Below are 17218 nucleotides of genomic sequence, written 5' to 3'. Positions count from 1 at the left end.
ACCCGTGCCGCAGTAATTTAAGGACAAACTCGCGTGGCTCTCCCGGAGGTATAAGACCGCACGCCGGTTTGTTTGGGAATTATGGAGATGCGACTTTTTAATGGTTTATGGTGATCGTGACTTTCAGCACGTGCCCAAAAATAAAATAAAATAAATACGACTAAATAATTATTTAATATACGATGAGCGGATGATTAAAAATTAGGCTGGGTTTATGCAGCATGATTAGATTTGTGACATCTGAAATATTTTTCAGCCAAAATCTGAAACTTGCAAATAATAATCTCAAACATTTTCTTGATAGGCATTGTTACTGATTCGATGGATAGTGCGTTGACCCTGATTATAAAAACGACATTATTGTCCATTGTAGAATTCGTAACAATTGTATAGTTTATTCATAGTTTTATTTCTTTGTTTTATCACTATATCCTCATAATAATGCAAAATCCATTTCTAATATCTAACAATATTACCCCTACTACTCCACCTCCTGAACTGAGGAATGGTTGGAAAAGTAAATTTCTTAAGACTGCAAAAAGTCATATTCGTCATAATCATTCTCCCCCTTATTCTCCTCCATTTCCGGCTCCTATTCCTATGGAAGATACTTCCCCTCGTACAACTCCAATCTCAACTCCTGCAATTCATACTCATACTCATACTCATACTCATATTAAAACCAATTCTGCCACATCCTCTCCTGCATCTTCGGTCACATCGGTGATAACTAGTCCCTTTGAAACACCTCAACCATCTTCATTCTCAACCTCTCACAACAATCATTCATATTCACATACACCACCCACCGATCCAGAATTTTCAGGTAAAAATGGTGAAAACTCAACTCCTAAATCTAAAGCATTTTTTGCACCTAAAGTTAAACCATATATTATTAGTCAACAAACCTCAAATAATTCGAGTATTTCAAGAGGTAATGAAGTATGTACAATTTGTGAAGAACTGATTCAATCGAGATTGGAATTTGAAAAGACTTTAACATTAAGTTGTGGTGATATGATCCACGAAGAATGCTTTCAAGTGACTTTAGAATGTGAAGTGGAACGTCTAATGTCTAAGAACATCCTTAATTCGAATAGTACAGTCACTGATGTGGAACACAATATCATGTTTCAATATTGTAAAGGTCCTAATTGTATGAAAAAGGGAACTAAAAAGCAAATAATCCTTCAAGACAAACAATTGTATCATCATAATATACATAAATGTTTAACCAATTACAGATCTAAACATGTCAAGATTCAAAGTCCTAATGTTAAGGCACTTAGTTCTACTTTAAGAGGGTCGAAAATTCAAGCCAAAGACTTTTCAAATCCCAATGCAATTCATAGTCCTATACCAATCAGAGCTAAAGATGCCCCTGGAAGATATTCTATCTTCAATACAATCTCATCTCCACCTAAATCATTCGCAACTCAAGTTTATCCACCTCAACCACAACCACTATCTAGATCTCCATCTCCAAATCCAAGCATAGCCACTATAGATACTTCAATTGCCATACAAAATCATAAATCAGTTCAATTGGACGATTTAAGAAACCATTTCATAAAATATTTACTAGAATCATACCCAAATTTTAATTTATCTAGTCTCATAACTTTTGGATCATTAAGATTGGTTGATAAATTAAGAGTAGCAATAGATCCACCATCGTCATCTAATGTTAATAATTTCCAAGTTAAAACCGTCTACCTTTTCCAGAATGTTATACTAATATGGTCACAAAATTCTCCTTCTTTATATTTTACTCTTGATAATATTCATATTCAAACTCCACAACCTTCAATTCTCAAAATTAGTTTAAAAGATTCCGAGATATACTTAAGTTCAGATATTGGTGCAATCATTGAAAAATGGGTCATAGGAATGTCGGACTTAAAGTTTTCATTCCCACCTGAGATATTAACTTCAACCATCCCTATGCCATCCAAGACATTGGATCCTAAAATGATTAGCAATAAGATAAAGGAGCCTATGCATCATCATACCATTAAAGAAATTGACAATGTCAATGACAATGACAATGATAAAGATAATGATCTCGATTTCGATTCTGATGATGAACTAATTAAAGCTGAGCTCAATAGGAAATCATCGATCATGAATAATTCCAGAATAGATAGCATATTCCAAAAGTCCACCATAAACGATGAATATGATTCGGATGAAGATTCCGATCAAGAAGTCATTGATAAATATAAACCTAAAGATGACAATGCCTGGAATGAAATTATATCTCATATCGATAATGCTATATCCACCAACTTTTATTAATATGTATTATTATATATAGACATTTTATTTACTTCTTAATCTAGCAATGTATTTCTATCTAATTCACTTTGAATTTTCGATGTCCAAAGCTCACGTTCTTGTCTAGATCTTGCCATAAATACAATACTTCTACCAGTAATTCCTAACTTTTGAACCATTTTAGCTAAATGGGGATTCTTTTCCGTACTATCATAAAGACCCATCTCATTCCCAAATCTTGAATCATGCTTTGATATTGCCTTTTCTCTACCGGTAATTTGTCTTTTACTTCCAAACCATAATGTAAAACATCTCATTTGCTCTTCTTCTGATGATCGCCATCCATCAGGATAAATTCTTGGAATTGAATGACGATCAGGATGTTGTGAATCTATTTCTTTCAGTCTTTCCAATAAATCAATTCTTGTTGATAATCCTGAATAGATATAACAACTTGATATAGGGATAGTTAAGAAATGATTAAAAGATGCCGTTGGTTTCCAAGTACCTGAATTCATAGATCTTTTAAATATTAAGAATAATACAAGAAATCCAGGACAAAGAACAGCATAAAATTGATTAAAATTAGCATGCTTTTTGGATTTAAGATAGAGATATCCCGTCATTAAAGTATGATTTATTTCCAACCCACTTAAACTAGGACTAGCAATTGAACCTGCAAAACTTAATTTATTTGCTTCTCCATCTATATTTGAATCTACATATTCATTGATTTTTAAATTGATCTGATTCTTTCTTCTAGTCTGAATAATATTATGTAAATTAATCTTTCTATCATTAGTCCAATAATCACATAAATCTCGAAGTCTTGTAACCCATTGATCTCTAATAAATTTATTTGGAGCTTGAAGTCTTAAGATTCCTCCATTGAACATTTCTATTTCAAATACAGAATCAGTTATAAATTTATCATCTACTAAACTTGTATCACCATAGAATAAGGCACATAACATTAACTTCTGAGTTTTAGTCAGTTTATTATCAGCAATTGCTCTTATATCTTTAACAAGATGTAAATCTATCATAGCCTCTGCCTTTATTATATGTTGAGACCGTCTTTCCAACTCTTCCAATGCCGATTTATCATTATGAGAAAACTCTTGAATGTTGATATCTCCATTATCATTAAGCTTGAATGGAGTATGTTGATATACTTCATACATTGGCTTAATAGATTTTTCAATACTATCATTTGTGACTGATGGTGGAGCAGCTCGATAATACTTCGTAAAGAAAAGAATCAGACTACTTGTATAGAAATACAGAAGTTTATGAAATGAACGAAGAAAGCTTTTCTTTTTCCCAGAAGTGTTGGTTAATCGAAGTAGAAATCCTTCAATTGGTGTAGGTTCTATATCCGAATTAATTCTTTTACTATCCTTAGTATCCCTAAATTCTAAATGATACATATCAGATAACATTTGATGTTCAATGAAGAATAATTCAGAATTATATTGCACCCAATCCAATCTATCGTAATGACGAAAACAAAACCAGGGATGTTCGAGTGTTTCAATCCATGAATTATAGTTCAATTTGATAAGATTCTCCTTTATACTTTCAATTAAGTATTGAAATAATGGACTATGTTGAAGCTGAACCCCACTTGAATTCGGTATAAGAGATATATTTTCATTTCGTTTTGTTACAGTGTCAACAATATCATGAGGTACTGAAATATTTAATGATATTTTAAGGTCAGGAATTTGGATATGGAAAGTAGGATTTAATTCATGACCTAAAGCTTGTTTAATGAAATATAACCAATTAAGTGCAGAATAATTATTATGAAACTTTAATATATATATCATAGCTCCATTTTCATGAGGTACTGATAAATATATTGATTTATCAAATTCACTATAAAAATGTGCACCGACAATATCCAATAAATTAAATGATACATCCGGATACTTTTTATTTTTATCAGAGAGTATATGGATATCATACATTTGTACAGCAATAGGAGATATGGACCCTTTAGTTCTTCTTAATACAATTATAAACTCTTTACGTCTTTCATAAACTCTGGAATCACATGGTTCATCTTCTCCAAAGGATGTCATGAAATTGGTCTTTTCAACCTGCTTGATAAGTACCAAAGCTCTACCTAATTTTACTATATCACCTACTTCATATTTCTTTAATAGTCCCTGATATATTTTCTCTCGTACTTGCCATTTTTGATTTCGTTTCAAAGCATGAACTCCTGACTTATCAACAAATTTCCGTAATTTCTTCATGAATTCATTATGTTTCTTTTCCGCTACAACATATTCTTCATCATCAATATGATTCTCCGGTATAGGGATAGTCACACTGATATCCCTTGAAAGATTTTGAGATGTTAATATGGATAAATTATCAATTGATGGAATATGTTTAGGTACTTGAATACTTTTTCTTGTAGAAGTTAAAAGACTGGTAGAACTGGGAAGAGTTTTCTCTTCAAATTGAAGGATAGGACTGAAATCTATCAGATGCAGAGATGATTGCGTAGTATCATCTTCGAGATTTTGAAATTGAAATATATCAAACATGGTGTCTTGGAGATTAGGTTCGGCGTCAATATTAGTAGTTCCATTACGAGTATCGGTACCTTCACCACCAGTAGAATGAGCATTTAATGAACTAGAAGTTAAACTTTTATGTATAATGGCATCTGACAGTTTGAATTTGGTTTTAACTTTCCGTTTAGCAATGAATGATGCTCTTGCCATAAGTGTAGGTTCATGATCTTGCAGCCATATATGGGGTAATCTTCCCAATAGAATACATTGACTACTACGACTAATTGATTGTAGATCACTATAAAGTAACTTATTGGCCAATAAGGATCCTCTCGGTATTGATACCGAACTGTCATATCCATCTGCCATACTTTACCTTAACAATTCCATAGTAATTATAGATTATCTCTAGTTTATTACTAGTTGGGTGCAATATCTCATCGAAGTCTCGTGCAGGTCCAAAATTTCCTGTTCTGGACAAATACAAATTTGTGCCACGTAAGAATCCGATAGGAACTCTGTAAAATATTCACCTTAAAACATGAATTTAGATCAATTCAATGATCTGGACCTTAACGGGCTTTTCCGAATTGCCAACTTCACTGTGGCTGTTTTATCGGTATGTCTTTTACTGAAGTATTGGTAATTATTCATAGTTGTACTCCATACTAACTAATTACGTCATCTAGGTATTAGCAGGATTATTTCAATTGTTTGTGTCAATGTAAGTATGATCAATTGGAATCCATTGATAACCAGCAGTTACTAACAGTCATATAGTCAATCCGTAAGTATAATTAATTTATCATTTTTTTGTATTTAATGTGGAGTACATTTACTAACTAATTTTTAGTTTGTTACAGGGTTATACATTATTGCTTTTGGAGTAATAATCGGAGCTTTAGGTACGTAAAAATTATATTATATTATCAATTTAAGTCACTACTAAGTTACTAACCTTTTATTTAGAATTCAAAGTCCCAGCTGAAGCTTATGCTTATGGGTCATTCTTGTTCTCCTTTATCGGTAGAGGGGTCTGTAAGTATCAAATTTTATTTTAGTCAATTGGTCAATTGGTCAATCTATACTAACTCAGGATCTAGTCTACACATTGATAGGTGTAATTATCAATGGAAATAGTATTTTTAGAATCATTGCTTCTCTTGTTATATTCATAATAGGTTTAATCTATATTGGATTAGAAGCTGTTCCCAGCATATCTCCTCCAGAGAATATGAATCCCGAGGGAATCACAGTCGGAATTAACGATGAAGACATTATCTAGGATTCCATTTATCATATTATATCATATTATGATATTAGTATTATAATCATAAGATTAGTTTATAGTTCAGTAATATATATGTATATATATTATATGAGTCTAATTTGTATAGATTTTCACACGTGACATAAGCGTGACTTTCACGTGAAAATCACGAAAAATTAAATATAATAAATAAATATATATACAAACAATTAACTACTAAGTACCTATAAACTAACCTTAAACTACGACTACCACACAATGGAAGCAACTTCTACTACAGAAGCTCTACTGCGTAAGCTTCAGGAGTTGCACTACATTGTACATGACCCTTTATTGGGTAATTTAGAGAACGACAAGTACTTTGAAAATGCTCCTAAATATACATCACTTGAACAAGTATTCAAAGCTAATGACTTAAAGGATTCATTATTAAGAGGTATAGATAAGTATATGTTTCGTCCTACCCCACTCAAACGGAAGTATGAAGATGAGTTAGTAAGTCCACCTGTAAAAATAGCCAAGACAGAATCATCTAAACCTTCAGTAAGACATAATAAATCTGCTGTAGAATCACTCCAAACTCAAGATGAATTAGATGAACAACAACTTAATGAATTCCTTCAAAAAGATATTAAAACCCTTGAAATCCTATCAGTACCAGAACATTATCCTACCAAACCTCATACGGTATCGTCATTGGCTGAATTATATTATTTAACTCAAACTCTTCCCTTAACTAAATTACTTCCTGGAAGTCATAAAGTATTAGTAACTGATAATTTTGAACTGGCACTTTTAGAAGGAAAGATTGCTGTATTATATTCAAGAATCGAAGAATTAAAACGTCAAGGTAAATGGTCACTTCGACAACCACAAAAGTTTTATGATCCTTTCTCATATAAGAAGAAGACAAAGAAGAATACTTTCCATTGGGATAATTTATTACATGAAGCTAAATGGATGGCAGAAGACTTTAAAGAAACCACCAAGTTTAAGAAATTTTGTTGTGTTATGATAGCAAATGCAATTGAAGAGTATTGGATAAAGGGTAAAGAAGTATGTATTAATCGTAAACCAATTCGTACTTTGGATGAAGTAAATGATATAGAAATACCTACGGTTGAAGAAGAACCAACTATAGATGTTGATCAACTATTGGCCCCATCTGAATCTGAAGTTACTACCATTCCACCAGTTACCACCACCACTACCACCACCACCACCATTACCAAAAGACATTCAGGACCATTCAAACCATATATAGACATGAATGAATTTAAGAAAATTGATCAATCAATCATTAAGAACTTACCGAAATTCACAGCCTTTGATGATCCTGCTATACCTAATCCTGTTCTTAAACCTCATGATACTCCATTAGCTGCTGTATCTCGATTACTTCATCCCTTTGAAGATGATGATGATTGGTATAAGATTATCTTAAAGGAGCCTATTAAAACTCGTACTCTGGGACCACCAGAATATCAAAAGGGACTCTTTGGATTTCAATCTCATCGTAAATTCAATCCATTAAAACCTCCTAAACCTCCATTAATTAAGAATATCGAATATAGATCTCCAACCATTTGGTTACCTCAAGATGATAAATATCTTATTCATTATGTTGCTGAATTTTGTTTTAATTGGGAATTGATTTCGGAACATTTATCTGCTTCGAATTCTTCATCGAGTTTAAAGAAATATGAATCTAATATTGAAAGAAGAACTCCTTGGCAATGTTTTGAAAGGTATATTCAATTGAATGAAAAGTTTCAATTTAGTGATATGAAAGGGTTATATGCTTATCATGCTCAACAATGGTTAGAACAAGCTCATCGAGCTCAACTGACAACTAAACGAAGAATATCTCCTTTAGGGGTTGGAGCTGAATCCATTCAAAGAGGTCATAGAAGATTAAGATGGGGTTCAATGTTTGATGCTATGAGGAAAGCTATGAAGAAACGTGAATTGGCTATAGCTAAAACTAATAGTCAAAGACGTCCAACTACTGATTATTCCTCGAATAATTCTGCCCCAAATCAAATCTCTAATAATAATAATAATAATACCACTCCGGGACAAGTTAAAAGAAATGTCGATAGAGTACCTAGTCCAGCGGAATTATCGAAATTGAAATATGAAAGAGATAAATCGATTCAAGAAGCATACTTGAATCAACAAGCTACTAGATCTCGTATGATGGCTGCTGTAGCTCAACAACAAAAGACTCAACAAGGTATGGTTGGTGGTGCCAGACCTCCACCAACTCAACCAGGTCAACAATCATCATCTCAACCGGGTCAAGCTCCATCCCAAACTCCAGTTCCAACAAATGGAAATGGAGCGGTATCACAATCTCAACCAGGTCAAGGACAAGGTAGAATAGGTTCTAGTAAATCTGATGGATCTAATAGTACTCAATCCTTACCACAACTGCAACTGTCAACTCCTGTTATTGCTAATGCTCCTATCAAAAGACCCACTACGCCAAATGGTACTCCATACACGGCTGAACAAATTCAACAACTCTTACAATTCCAAAAACAAAGACGATATATGCAACAGCAACAACAATTACAACAACAGGGTAAGCAACTGGGTCCAGGAGGTCCAGTTTCTGTTGCAGGTAATTCAGCCAAACTTAATACTGGGCTCACCCCTAATGCTAATGTTCCATTACAAAACCAACCTATTGTACAAGCACAACAACAGGGACAAGGACCTAACAAAAGTCCTATGATGAATGTTCCATCGACTGCCAATAGTCAAAAGCCTCGTATTCATTTTGCTCCTGCCCAAGTTTCGGCTATTATCAATTCCATTCAACAGAAGAATCCTAACTACAGTAAAGAACAAGTCACTAAATTGGCAGCACAATATCTTGCCAATCTTCAGCAACAGCAACAGAACCGATTCAACCAACAACAACAACAACAGCAGCAGCAACAACAACAGAATCGACCTCTGAATGCAAATAGTCAGTACATGTCTTCAGCCAGTGCTTCTCCAGTAATGAAACAACAACAACAACAGCAACAGCAACAGCAATTGGCCAACTTATCACCTCAGGATAGAAACCAATTGCTCATGATGAAGAATAAGGCCAATCCGCCTACCCCACAGCAATTGCAACAGCAATTACACCAGCAGCAGCAATTACAACAATTACAACAAGCACAACTTCAACAGCGAGCTATGGGAGGTTCGAGTGGTAATAATAGTGCAGGAGGTCCAGCAAGTTCGCCTACGCCTCCAGGTGGAGCTGATGGGAATAGTATCTCTAAGATAGAGTATGAGCGTAGGAAGCGATTGCTTATCCAGAAACAGCAGCAGCAGCAGCAACAACAGCAACAACAGCAACAGCAGCAGTAGTGAATAGTTTTTACTGAGAGTCCGCTAGATGCCGCGCCATACCGCCGCCTCCCTCCCCGTAGTGTAAGTACGCGTAGCGAAAAAAAATATATGCCAGTGAAAAATAGCGCTAAGTAAAATAGTGTAGTACAGTACCTGATCCAGTACCGCTAGTGAAGCTAGCTCAGTACCAGTGGAGCACCAGTTCAGGAGCAGTTCAGTAGAGTTAGCGAAGAATGGATGGTCGAGCCCCTAGAGATCTACGGGAAGTTCTCAGTATCAGTCCGTTACTTCATCTTATACCGAAACAAGATAGTGGAGCATTAAATAGTAGTCGGCTCACGGTAACGAGCCAGCGACTTAGTACCACCACTACCACTACCACCACTAAAGCTCAGTATACTATAGACAACCACACTGAGTTAATGAATGAATTAGCGAGCGAATTCACCCTGTTCGTGGCAACCGATCCTCACATCATTAGTTTCAGCGACAGACCCACTAAGGCGAATGAAAATGCTTCAGTAGTCCCCCTACCACTACCACTACAGAGTACAGAGAATACCATATACAATTCGAGTCAATTTCTTAACACAACAGTACCGAATCCCATCAAACAGTATATGCTCAATCGACCAGTCCATCATAGTCGACTTTCCATTCGGAAATCTTATGAAGTAGACGATGTATCGAAGACCAAAGTCCATAACGAGACGTATCTCCGAAAGTTCTATAAGGAACTCGGATATAGTGGGATAATGAGGAATTCTAATGAACCAGACCGAGTTATTGCTAAACGACCATATATAGATATGGACGAAGGAGCTGGAGCTGGAGCTGGAGCTGGAGCTGAATCTGAAACCATTACGTTTAAAAGGAAACAAGAACCAGACACAGTCGCAGCCGCAGTGTCAGTAGCTCAAGTCATACCCATCAATGATGAATTAACAAAACTTATGGAAGATGATGATATTGATATCACAGTAAATTGGAGACTAATGCGTATATATGATCTCATCCAACAGTCCAATGAACCAATAAGTATTGATAATCTCAGTAAAATTCAAAAGTATAGTTATTCGCAAATCCTTACTGAAGATATTTCCGATAAGTTAACTACCATTATGAGTATAGTTGATGGAACTAATTCAACTAATTCAACTAATTCAGATATACCTCAATTTAATATAACCACCAGTATAATCTCCCAATACTTTTATGCTAGTAAGATCATTATGACTATACTTAATGGAAAGAATTCCGATAAAAGCTTATTCTTAGAAGAATATTTAAGTGCATGTATTGGATTTGTTAATGATATTTGTACTAATTTAATTATCCCGCTTGCATTAAGAAGAGATAGTTCAATTGAAGTTTGTTCACTTATAAAACCATTTTTATCATCATTACTTATTAATATAATTGATTTACTTCTGAGTCTTTGTAATCATATAATGGTATATGATATTTCTGAACATATAATAACTAAAGTTGAATATTTATGTATATTAATGTTATTTACTGATATCGATAGAAAGGAGAAAGTGCCGCTTATTTCAATTCAATCATTTGATTTACTTAAATTAGAAGTAATTAATTTAATTACAAAGATATTCCAAAAGTATACTGATCAACGAGAATTCTTATTGGTAGAAATCCTTGATAATATTATTGTTAAATCCACTAGTAAATCTGGATCTAAATTCACATTATCTAATGGATCCAATATAACAATAACTAGCTTAATCTTATTAAAAATGATTCATTCAGATCAAAGTAAAGTGACTACCGATTATTCACAAGTAGAAGCAGAATTCGCCATATCCATAGGGATTTCTAATTTAATTGGATCATATATGATATCTAAATTAGGCCCCAATTCCGAGGGCAAATTCCGAATGGCAATTCAACAATTAATAGAAGATGTACTTAATGTAATTGAACTTCCAGAATGGTCAATGTCAACATTACTCTTATCTGGTATAGCTGTTACTTTAATGAATACTATACAAAAGGTAGAAATCTCCGATACGTTCATGTTAGATATTCTTGGACTAATGATCCATAAGATATCTCAATTGAAATCATCAAGTCGAACAGTTCCGTTAATTCGATTGGATCCTCATAGTTCTACAAATGATATAACTATATTTGAAAATCAGTGTGGAACGATTCTTAACTATGTAAACCATAAGGATATATTTGATAAACATACGCTTGTACTGTTCCTAAGTAAGAAGCTTATTAACTATTTGATTCCATTATATAAAAGTGATGATACCAAAGAGAAAGAATCATTGAAAAGGGCTATAGATAACTTAATAGGGTTCCCTAAATTGATGTCAGAAGTAGTAGATGCAGCCAAAACCAACGCTAACCATAATCACGAGTATACGAATATCATAGTAACATATGATATGACTCTAATGTATGATAATATGTTAACTATATTGGTTAGAGCATTAGAAGGTTCACGTATTAAAGCTAAAAGTAGAGCCATTCGAATCTTATCTACGGTGATTGAAACAGATGCATCAGTATTAATTATTCCAAAAGTTCAAACTGCCATATCTAATCGATTAACTGATGGATCAGCTCTGGTAAGAGATGCCGTAATTGATTTAATAACTAAGTATATGAATCAAAAATCAAAGTATATTGAAGAATTCTATATTCCATTATGTGAATGTATGAATGATGAAAGTGTACAAGTTCGAAGGAGAGTTATAAAACTTGCCAGAGATATGTATAGTATAATTACTATTAAATCAGCTAAAGTATACATTGCCAATAAATTATTAAGAAGATTAAATGATGAAGAAGAATCATTACAAGAATTATCGAAACTGATCTTAATGGAGATATGGTTTCCAAAATATGAGGAAACTTTTTCTTCTTCTTCTCCCATCTTGCTGGATAAATCAATTGAAAATCGGGTAGAAGTAATGACTGAAGTTGTAAATAGTAGTTCTAAGAATCTTAAGTATTTTGAGAATTTCATGCAAGTGATATATGGTAATTCTAACCAACAGGCTATCATAAAGTCAAGATTACTTATTCTAGTAAAGGTTCTAATGAATGATATTTGTGAGGGAACTAAGAAGAATCCTCAATCAGTATTGAAATTGTTAGTAACATTAATATCCATTGATAATCTGTTATTAGATCAGGATCAACTTATTAGTTTACAACATTTCATTGTTGAGGAGGGACCTCAAGCCGATATCAATAGAATGCATACATTAATGATTATTAGAAAAACTATGGGATCAATTAAAGTATTTAGACCGATATTTTTGAATAATATTCAAACTTATTTATTAAAACAATTAACTAAATTCAGTGTTCGAGATCTTCATGAAGCCATGCCCATTATTTGGCATCTTTGTGAAGTTAAAGGAGATTCAATAAAGTTAGCCAATGCCTCCATATCCTGTATGAAACATATTAAATCAATTATTGATAGTTCAAGACAATCTGGTTCTGTTTCTATTTCTGATTCTGGTTCTGGTTCTAAGGCTCCTCCATTCAATGGGAAATTATTGAAATTATTACATTTATTAGGACATTTTGGTAGATATTGTCAGTTTGAAAAGTTCAGATCTCAATTCATGAAATCCTCATTAGGTTTAAGAGATCGAGAATCCATTTCTAGTTTAATGATGAAATTCTTATTATATTTTAGTAAGAGTGATAGGGATGATCTTACCAGAGCTACTGCCATAACTAATATAACTAATATTTGTTGTTCCCATCCTAAACTTTATCTTTCAGAACCTGTACTTCAAGTTCTTGATCATGAATTTAATGTAGGTAATCCTTCTATAGTTAATCATATTATTCAAGGATTTATGGAATTTACTAAAGGTGATGATGAAGGAGATGGTTCAACTGATACATATACTTGTTTAAATGATATTAATAATACTAACAATATTAATAATATTCAATTGAATCTAAATGATGGAGTATGTTCAGGACTTATTCAAAGATATTTAACTAAGATTCTTGAATTTTGTTTAAAGGATGAAGGTAAATTATCTCATAGTGCTATCCAATTCTTACAATTTGTAATGGGTCAAGGTCTTGCTAATGTTCGATCATGTACTCCTACTGTGATAGCATTAGTGGCTAGTCAAAATCCTCTGATTAAGAGTAATGCTAAGGATATGTTAAAGGATGTGTATGAAAAACATGAAAGTTTAGTTCAAAGTAGTGTTTTAGATGGTGTTCAAAAGGCAATTACATATCGATCACAAATCTCCGCTGAATTCTATAATGAAGGAGATTTCATATCTACACTTTATTGTCAATTAACTAAATCAGTATCAAGTAAGAAGAAATTTATCGCCACCATATGTCGATGTCTTCAAATAACTACTGAGTTAGAGGAGATTTCTAAACTTGAATATCAAAGAAATAAAATCTTATATATGAGTCGAAACATTGCCGATATAGAATTTCTGATATTTGAAGAACCCGTCTCGATTATAAATTGTATTGATGAGATTTTAATTCGTCAAGGTAATGATTTACGATCACTCACTGAATCAGTTGAAGTGATTAGTTTCAAAATGATAATCTTATCGCAAACTTTATTATCTTTATTACAATTAAGAGAATTCTTATGGAATAGATATGGTATTACTACTGAATTATTACAACCTAATAATAGTAGTATATTAAAACAGAATTTGAAAATCCATCTGACTATTAAATTTAACTTACCCTTACCTACAAGTACAATTAGTACAGATGAAGATCCTATGGAACAATCATTTATTGTATCGAGTTTTCTACAATCAATTGCCAATTTTATATAGTTATATAGTTACGAATCTTAATGTATTTACGTGTTATGATTATATAGTACAGGTGTAGATGTAGTTGGTTCAGTAACACTCACAGAGTCATGTTCAGACTCAGTCTCAGACTCATGTTTATCAACTTCTGATTTAGACTTCTGAGCTGCCAAAAGTCTTAAAGATCGAGGAAACTTAAATCCTTCAATCTTAGATTGGCGAATGTTCATAAATGTCCCAAAGGCAATGTTCTCATCTGGATAAACTTGGAGATTAACAGAATCATAAGTGACAACATCCTCCAATTCCTTTATGAGTGGTTTCTTTGGCTTTGGTTTGACTGTTGGTACTGGTTTGGATTCTGGTTTCTGGATCTTGACCTTTTTAACTTGAATTGGTATAGGGACTTGTCTAGCCTTTGATGGACCTCTGTGTTTCCTTTGCTGTTTCTTTTGTTGTTGTTGTTGTTGCTGTTGTTGCTGCTGTTGTTGCTGTTCCTGTTCCTGTTCTTGTTGTTCTCTTTCAAGTTCTATTTCGAGTTCTCTTTCTTCTTCTCGTTGTTCTTCTGGTTCTTGTTTCAATACAGTCGGGGGATGTATAGGGTCTATTATTAATGTATAGCCATTATGAAGTTTAAGCCTAATAGTGGGACCTAATCTCTTACGTCTTTCCACTCTTCTTCTTTCTCGTAGAGTAGCAATATCAGCAGTATACTCATCATGTTCAATAACTACATGACGCAATCCAGTATCGAATTCTTTAATTTCATTATTCAATGCATCATTTCTTCTTCTCCAATTATCATGTTTTCTAATTAATTTATCTAATTCTGTAATTGTTAATGCTAATTTTTGTTCTAGTTCATCATAATCTTGAGGATTATTAATATAACATATACTTGGTAAATAACGAATCCAATCATATTGATGAAGTAATTGTAATTGAGATTGTAAATTATCTACTTCAGATAAAATTCTCAGACGATCTTCATTAGCCATAATTCTTTCATCCCTTTTCATCTTCTTATGAAATATATCATAAATAGATGGATCAAGGGGATCATTTAATTTCGATGATCTTCTAGGAATTAAATCATGAGTTACTTGAACATTACTAACTTTTGAGGTTGTACTATTCTTCTTATTAATATCAATATTTCCATTATAAACATAAGGATTAGTAAATGATAATTCAGTAGTAACGGTTATAGATTTATCACGATAAAGGATTTGATTAATATTATCAAAGTTAAAAAGTGCGGTATTCGCAATTCGACTACTGTCATCATTCGATCGTAACTTTCGTTTACTTTCCGCACTATCCTGTACAGTCATCTCGTTAATTGTAAACAGTATAATTACCTCTATTCGCTAAAAGGATCTCATGATACTTGCACTGCTTTTTCGCTTACCATCAAAAATAATTACGCGTTTCGTAAATTGTAAATTTATCATATACTGTATCTTAATCATATTTGGTAAATTTAAATTTAAATTTAACAACTAACAACTAACTAATAACGAATGGCATGATATTAAAGAGGAAAGATAAATCCGATAATTATATCGTGCCACCCAATGTGTCACCGGTTATATCGCATTCTCCTAAATTACTAAATACAACACTAAAAGATATTGACATTGATATTAAATCAATTTTTCAATTAGTACTGGCAAGACTAGTAGTCATTTTATTAATAGTATGGTTAATCCTTATACAATATATGGAAAGATCATATCCTAAGCATGTATTACAAAAATGTCAATGGCAAAATTGGGAATCTTGGACAAGTGATTCACAACCTCAAAGAATTGCCCTAGTAGCTGATCCTCAAATAATTGACGATTATTCTTATAGTGGTAGACCCAGTATTCTAAATTATTTTGTTAAAAGAATTACTGATAATTATCTTCATAGAAATTATCGATATATGCAAGATTTACTTGATCCTCATACAACCATTTTCCTTGGAGATTTATTTGATGGTGGTAGATATTGGGATGATAAAACTTGGTTTGAAGAATATAAAAGGTTTAATAGAATATTTCCTCCAAAAGTTAATCGATTAACTATTACATCTATACCAGGAAATCATGATATTGGATTTCAAATTATGGATAAAAAAGTTATAAATCGATTTGCTTCAGTATTTGGAGAATTAAATAATGTTATGGAATTAGGTAATCATACATTTGTATTATTAGATTCTATTTCATTATCTTCTGAAGATAAACAAATAAATAAAGAACCAAGTGAATTTCTTGCTACAGTCAAAGAACATGTTAATCCAAAATTACCTACAATATTACTTACTCATGTTCCACTCTACAGATTTAATGATAAACAACTTTGTGGATCTAAACGAGAATCAAATAAGTTATTCCCTATTCAAAAGGGTGATCAATATCAAACGGTTATTAATTATGAATTATCTCAAAAGATTTTAAGTACCATTGGTCCATCATTAGTATTTGCTGGTGATGATCATGATTATTGTGATATTCAACAACCATATTGGTATCAAAATAAAGATGCAACTGCTCGAGAAATAACCGTTAAATCTGCATCAATGAGTAGTGGAATTAGATATCCTGCTATTCAATTATTATCTCTTAATAATCCTTATAATTTAATTGATCATTTAGGAGAAAAAACTGTTAATACATATGAAACAGAAATGTGTTATATGCCTCATCCTTATTATTCATTAAGGATGTATATACTTGTATATATTATGTTTATTGGACTTTTGGTGTTTAAGTATCTTAAGCCAGATATCACTAAAATTAAATCATTATTGAGTAGGAATGGGAATTCTCCAGAATTACCTACTTATGATAATGCAAAGACTAAATTAAAACCTCGATCACAATTTGTTCCTAATAAAAAGGGATTTATAGTTAATTTGATAGTGGCCACAGTAATTCCATTATCGATACTTAATAGTTATTATTCAACTATATAGACGTGTGTATATAATGTATATA

General features: G+C 32.6%; 7 protein-coding genes across 7 annotated transcripts; 5 read left to right on the top strand and 2 right to left on the bottom strand. All coding sequences in view use genetic code 12, as the record gives it.

The window, feature by feature from the left end:
- Window positions 1-108: 108 nt before the first annotated feature.
- On the top strand, window positions 109-2325 carry CST5 (Cst5p). The gene has a single exon (XM_064883153.1). It carries the CDS (start codon window positions 442-444, stop codon window positions 2296-2298), a length of 1857 nt encoding a protein of 618 aa, XP_064738178.1. The 5' UTR covers window positions 109-441; the 3' UTR covers window positions 2299-2325.
- On the bottom strand, window positions 2183-5304 carry RJT21DRAFT_119866 (uncharacterized protein). The gene has a single exon (XM_064881553.1). It carries the CDS (start codon window positions 5175-5177, stop codon window positions 2334-2336), a length of 2844 nt encoding a protein of 947 aa, XP_064738177.1. The 5' UTR covers window positions 5178-5304; the 3' UTR covers window positions 2183-2333.
- Window positions 5305-6285, top strand: RJT21DRAFT_119864 (uncharacterized protein). The gene is made up of 6 exons (XM_064881552.1): window positions 5305-5427; window positions 5498-5532; window positions 5589-5595; window positions 5662-5713; window positions 5778-5846; window positions 5912-6285. Exons 1-6 carry the CDS (start codon window positions 5350-5352, stop codon window positions 6091-6093), a joined length of 423 nt encoding a protein of 140 aa, XP_064738176.1. The 5' UTR covers window positions 5305-5349; the 3' UTR covers window positions 6094-6285.
- Window positions 6286-6291: 6 nt separating this feature from the next.
- Window positions 6292-9548, top strand: VID21 (Vid21p). Its single transcript, XM_064885702.1, has 2 exons — window positions 6292-9280; window positions 9341-9548. The coding sequence occupies exons 1-2, from the start codon at window positions 6337-6339 to the stop codon at window positions 9448-9450; spliced, it is 3054 nt and encodes a 1017-aa protein (XP_064738175.1). The 5' UTR covers window positions 6292-6336; the 3' UTR covers window positions 9451-9548.
- A 31-nt stretch (window positions 9549-9579) lies between these two features.
- On the top strand, window positions 9580-14265 carry RJT21DRAFT_29174 (cohesin-loading factor complex subunit). Its single transcript, XM_064884072.1, has one exon. It carries the CDS (start codon window positions 9666-9668, stop codon window positions 14250-14252), a length of 4587 nt encoding a protein of 1528 aa, XP_064738174.1. The 5' UTR covers window positions 9580-9665; the 3' UTR covers window positions 14253-14265.
- A 544-nt stretch (window positions 14266-14809) lies between these two features.
- On the bottom strand, window positions 14810-15565 carry RJT21DRAFT_84806 (uncharacterized protein; the record flags this gene model as incomplete). Its single annotated transcript, XM_064885415.1, has 1 exon — window positions 14810-15565. A coding segment is annotated over one exon (756 nt), but the record flags the coding sequence as incomplete, so codon positions are not given.
- Window positions 15566-15662: 97 nt separating this feature from the next.
- Window positions 15663-17218, top strand: RJT21DRAFT_29172 (putative lipid phosphatase). Its single transcript, XM_064884071.1, has one exon. The coding sequence runs from the start codon at window positions 15760-15762 to the stop codon at window positions 17194-17196; it is 1437 nt and encodes a 478-aa protein (XP_064738172.1). The 5' UTR covers window positions 15663-15759; the 3' UTR covers window positions 17197-17218.

Source organism: Scheffersomyces amazonensis (genome assembly GCF_036850825.1).
Source record: "Scheffersomyces amazonensis strain UFMG-HMD-26.3 chromosome Unknown RJT21scaffold_3, whole genome shotgun sequence".
NCBI classification, from domain to species: Eukaryota; Fungi; Ascomycota; class Pichiomycetes; order Serinales; family Debaryomycetaceae; genus Scheffersomyces; species Scheffersomyces amazonensis.
Note: the sequence above shows the minus strand (reverse complement) of the source record. Positions and strands in the feature narration are given on the sequence as shown.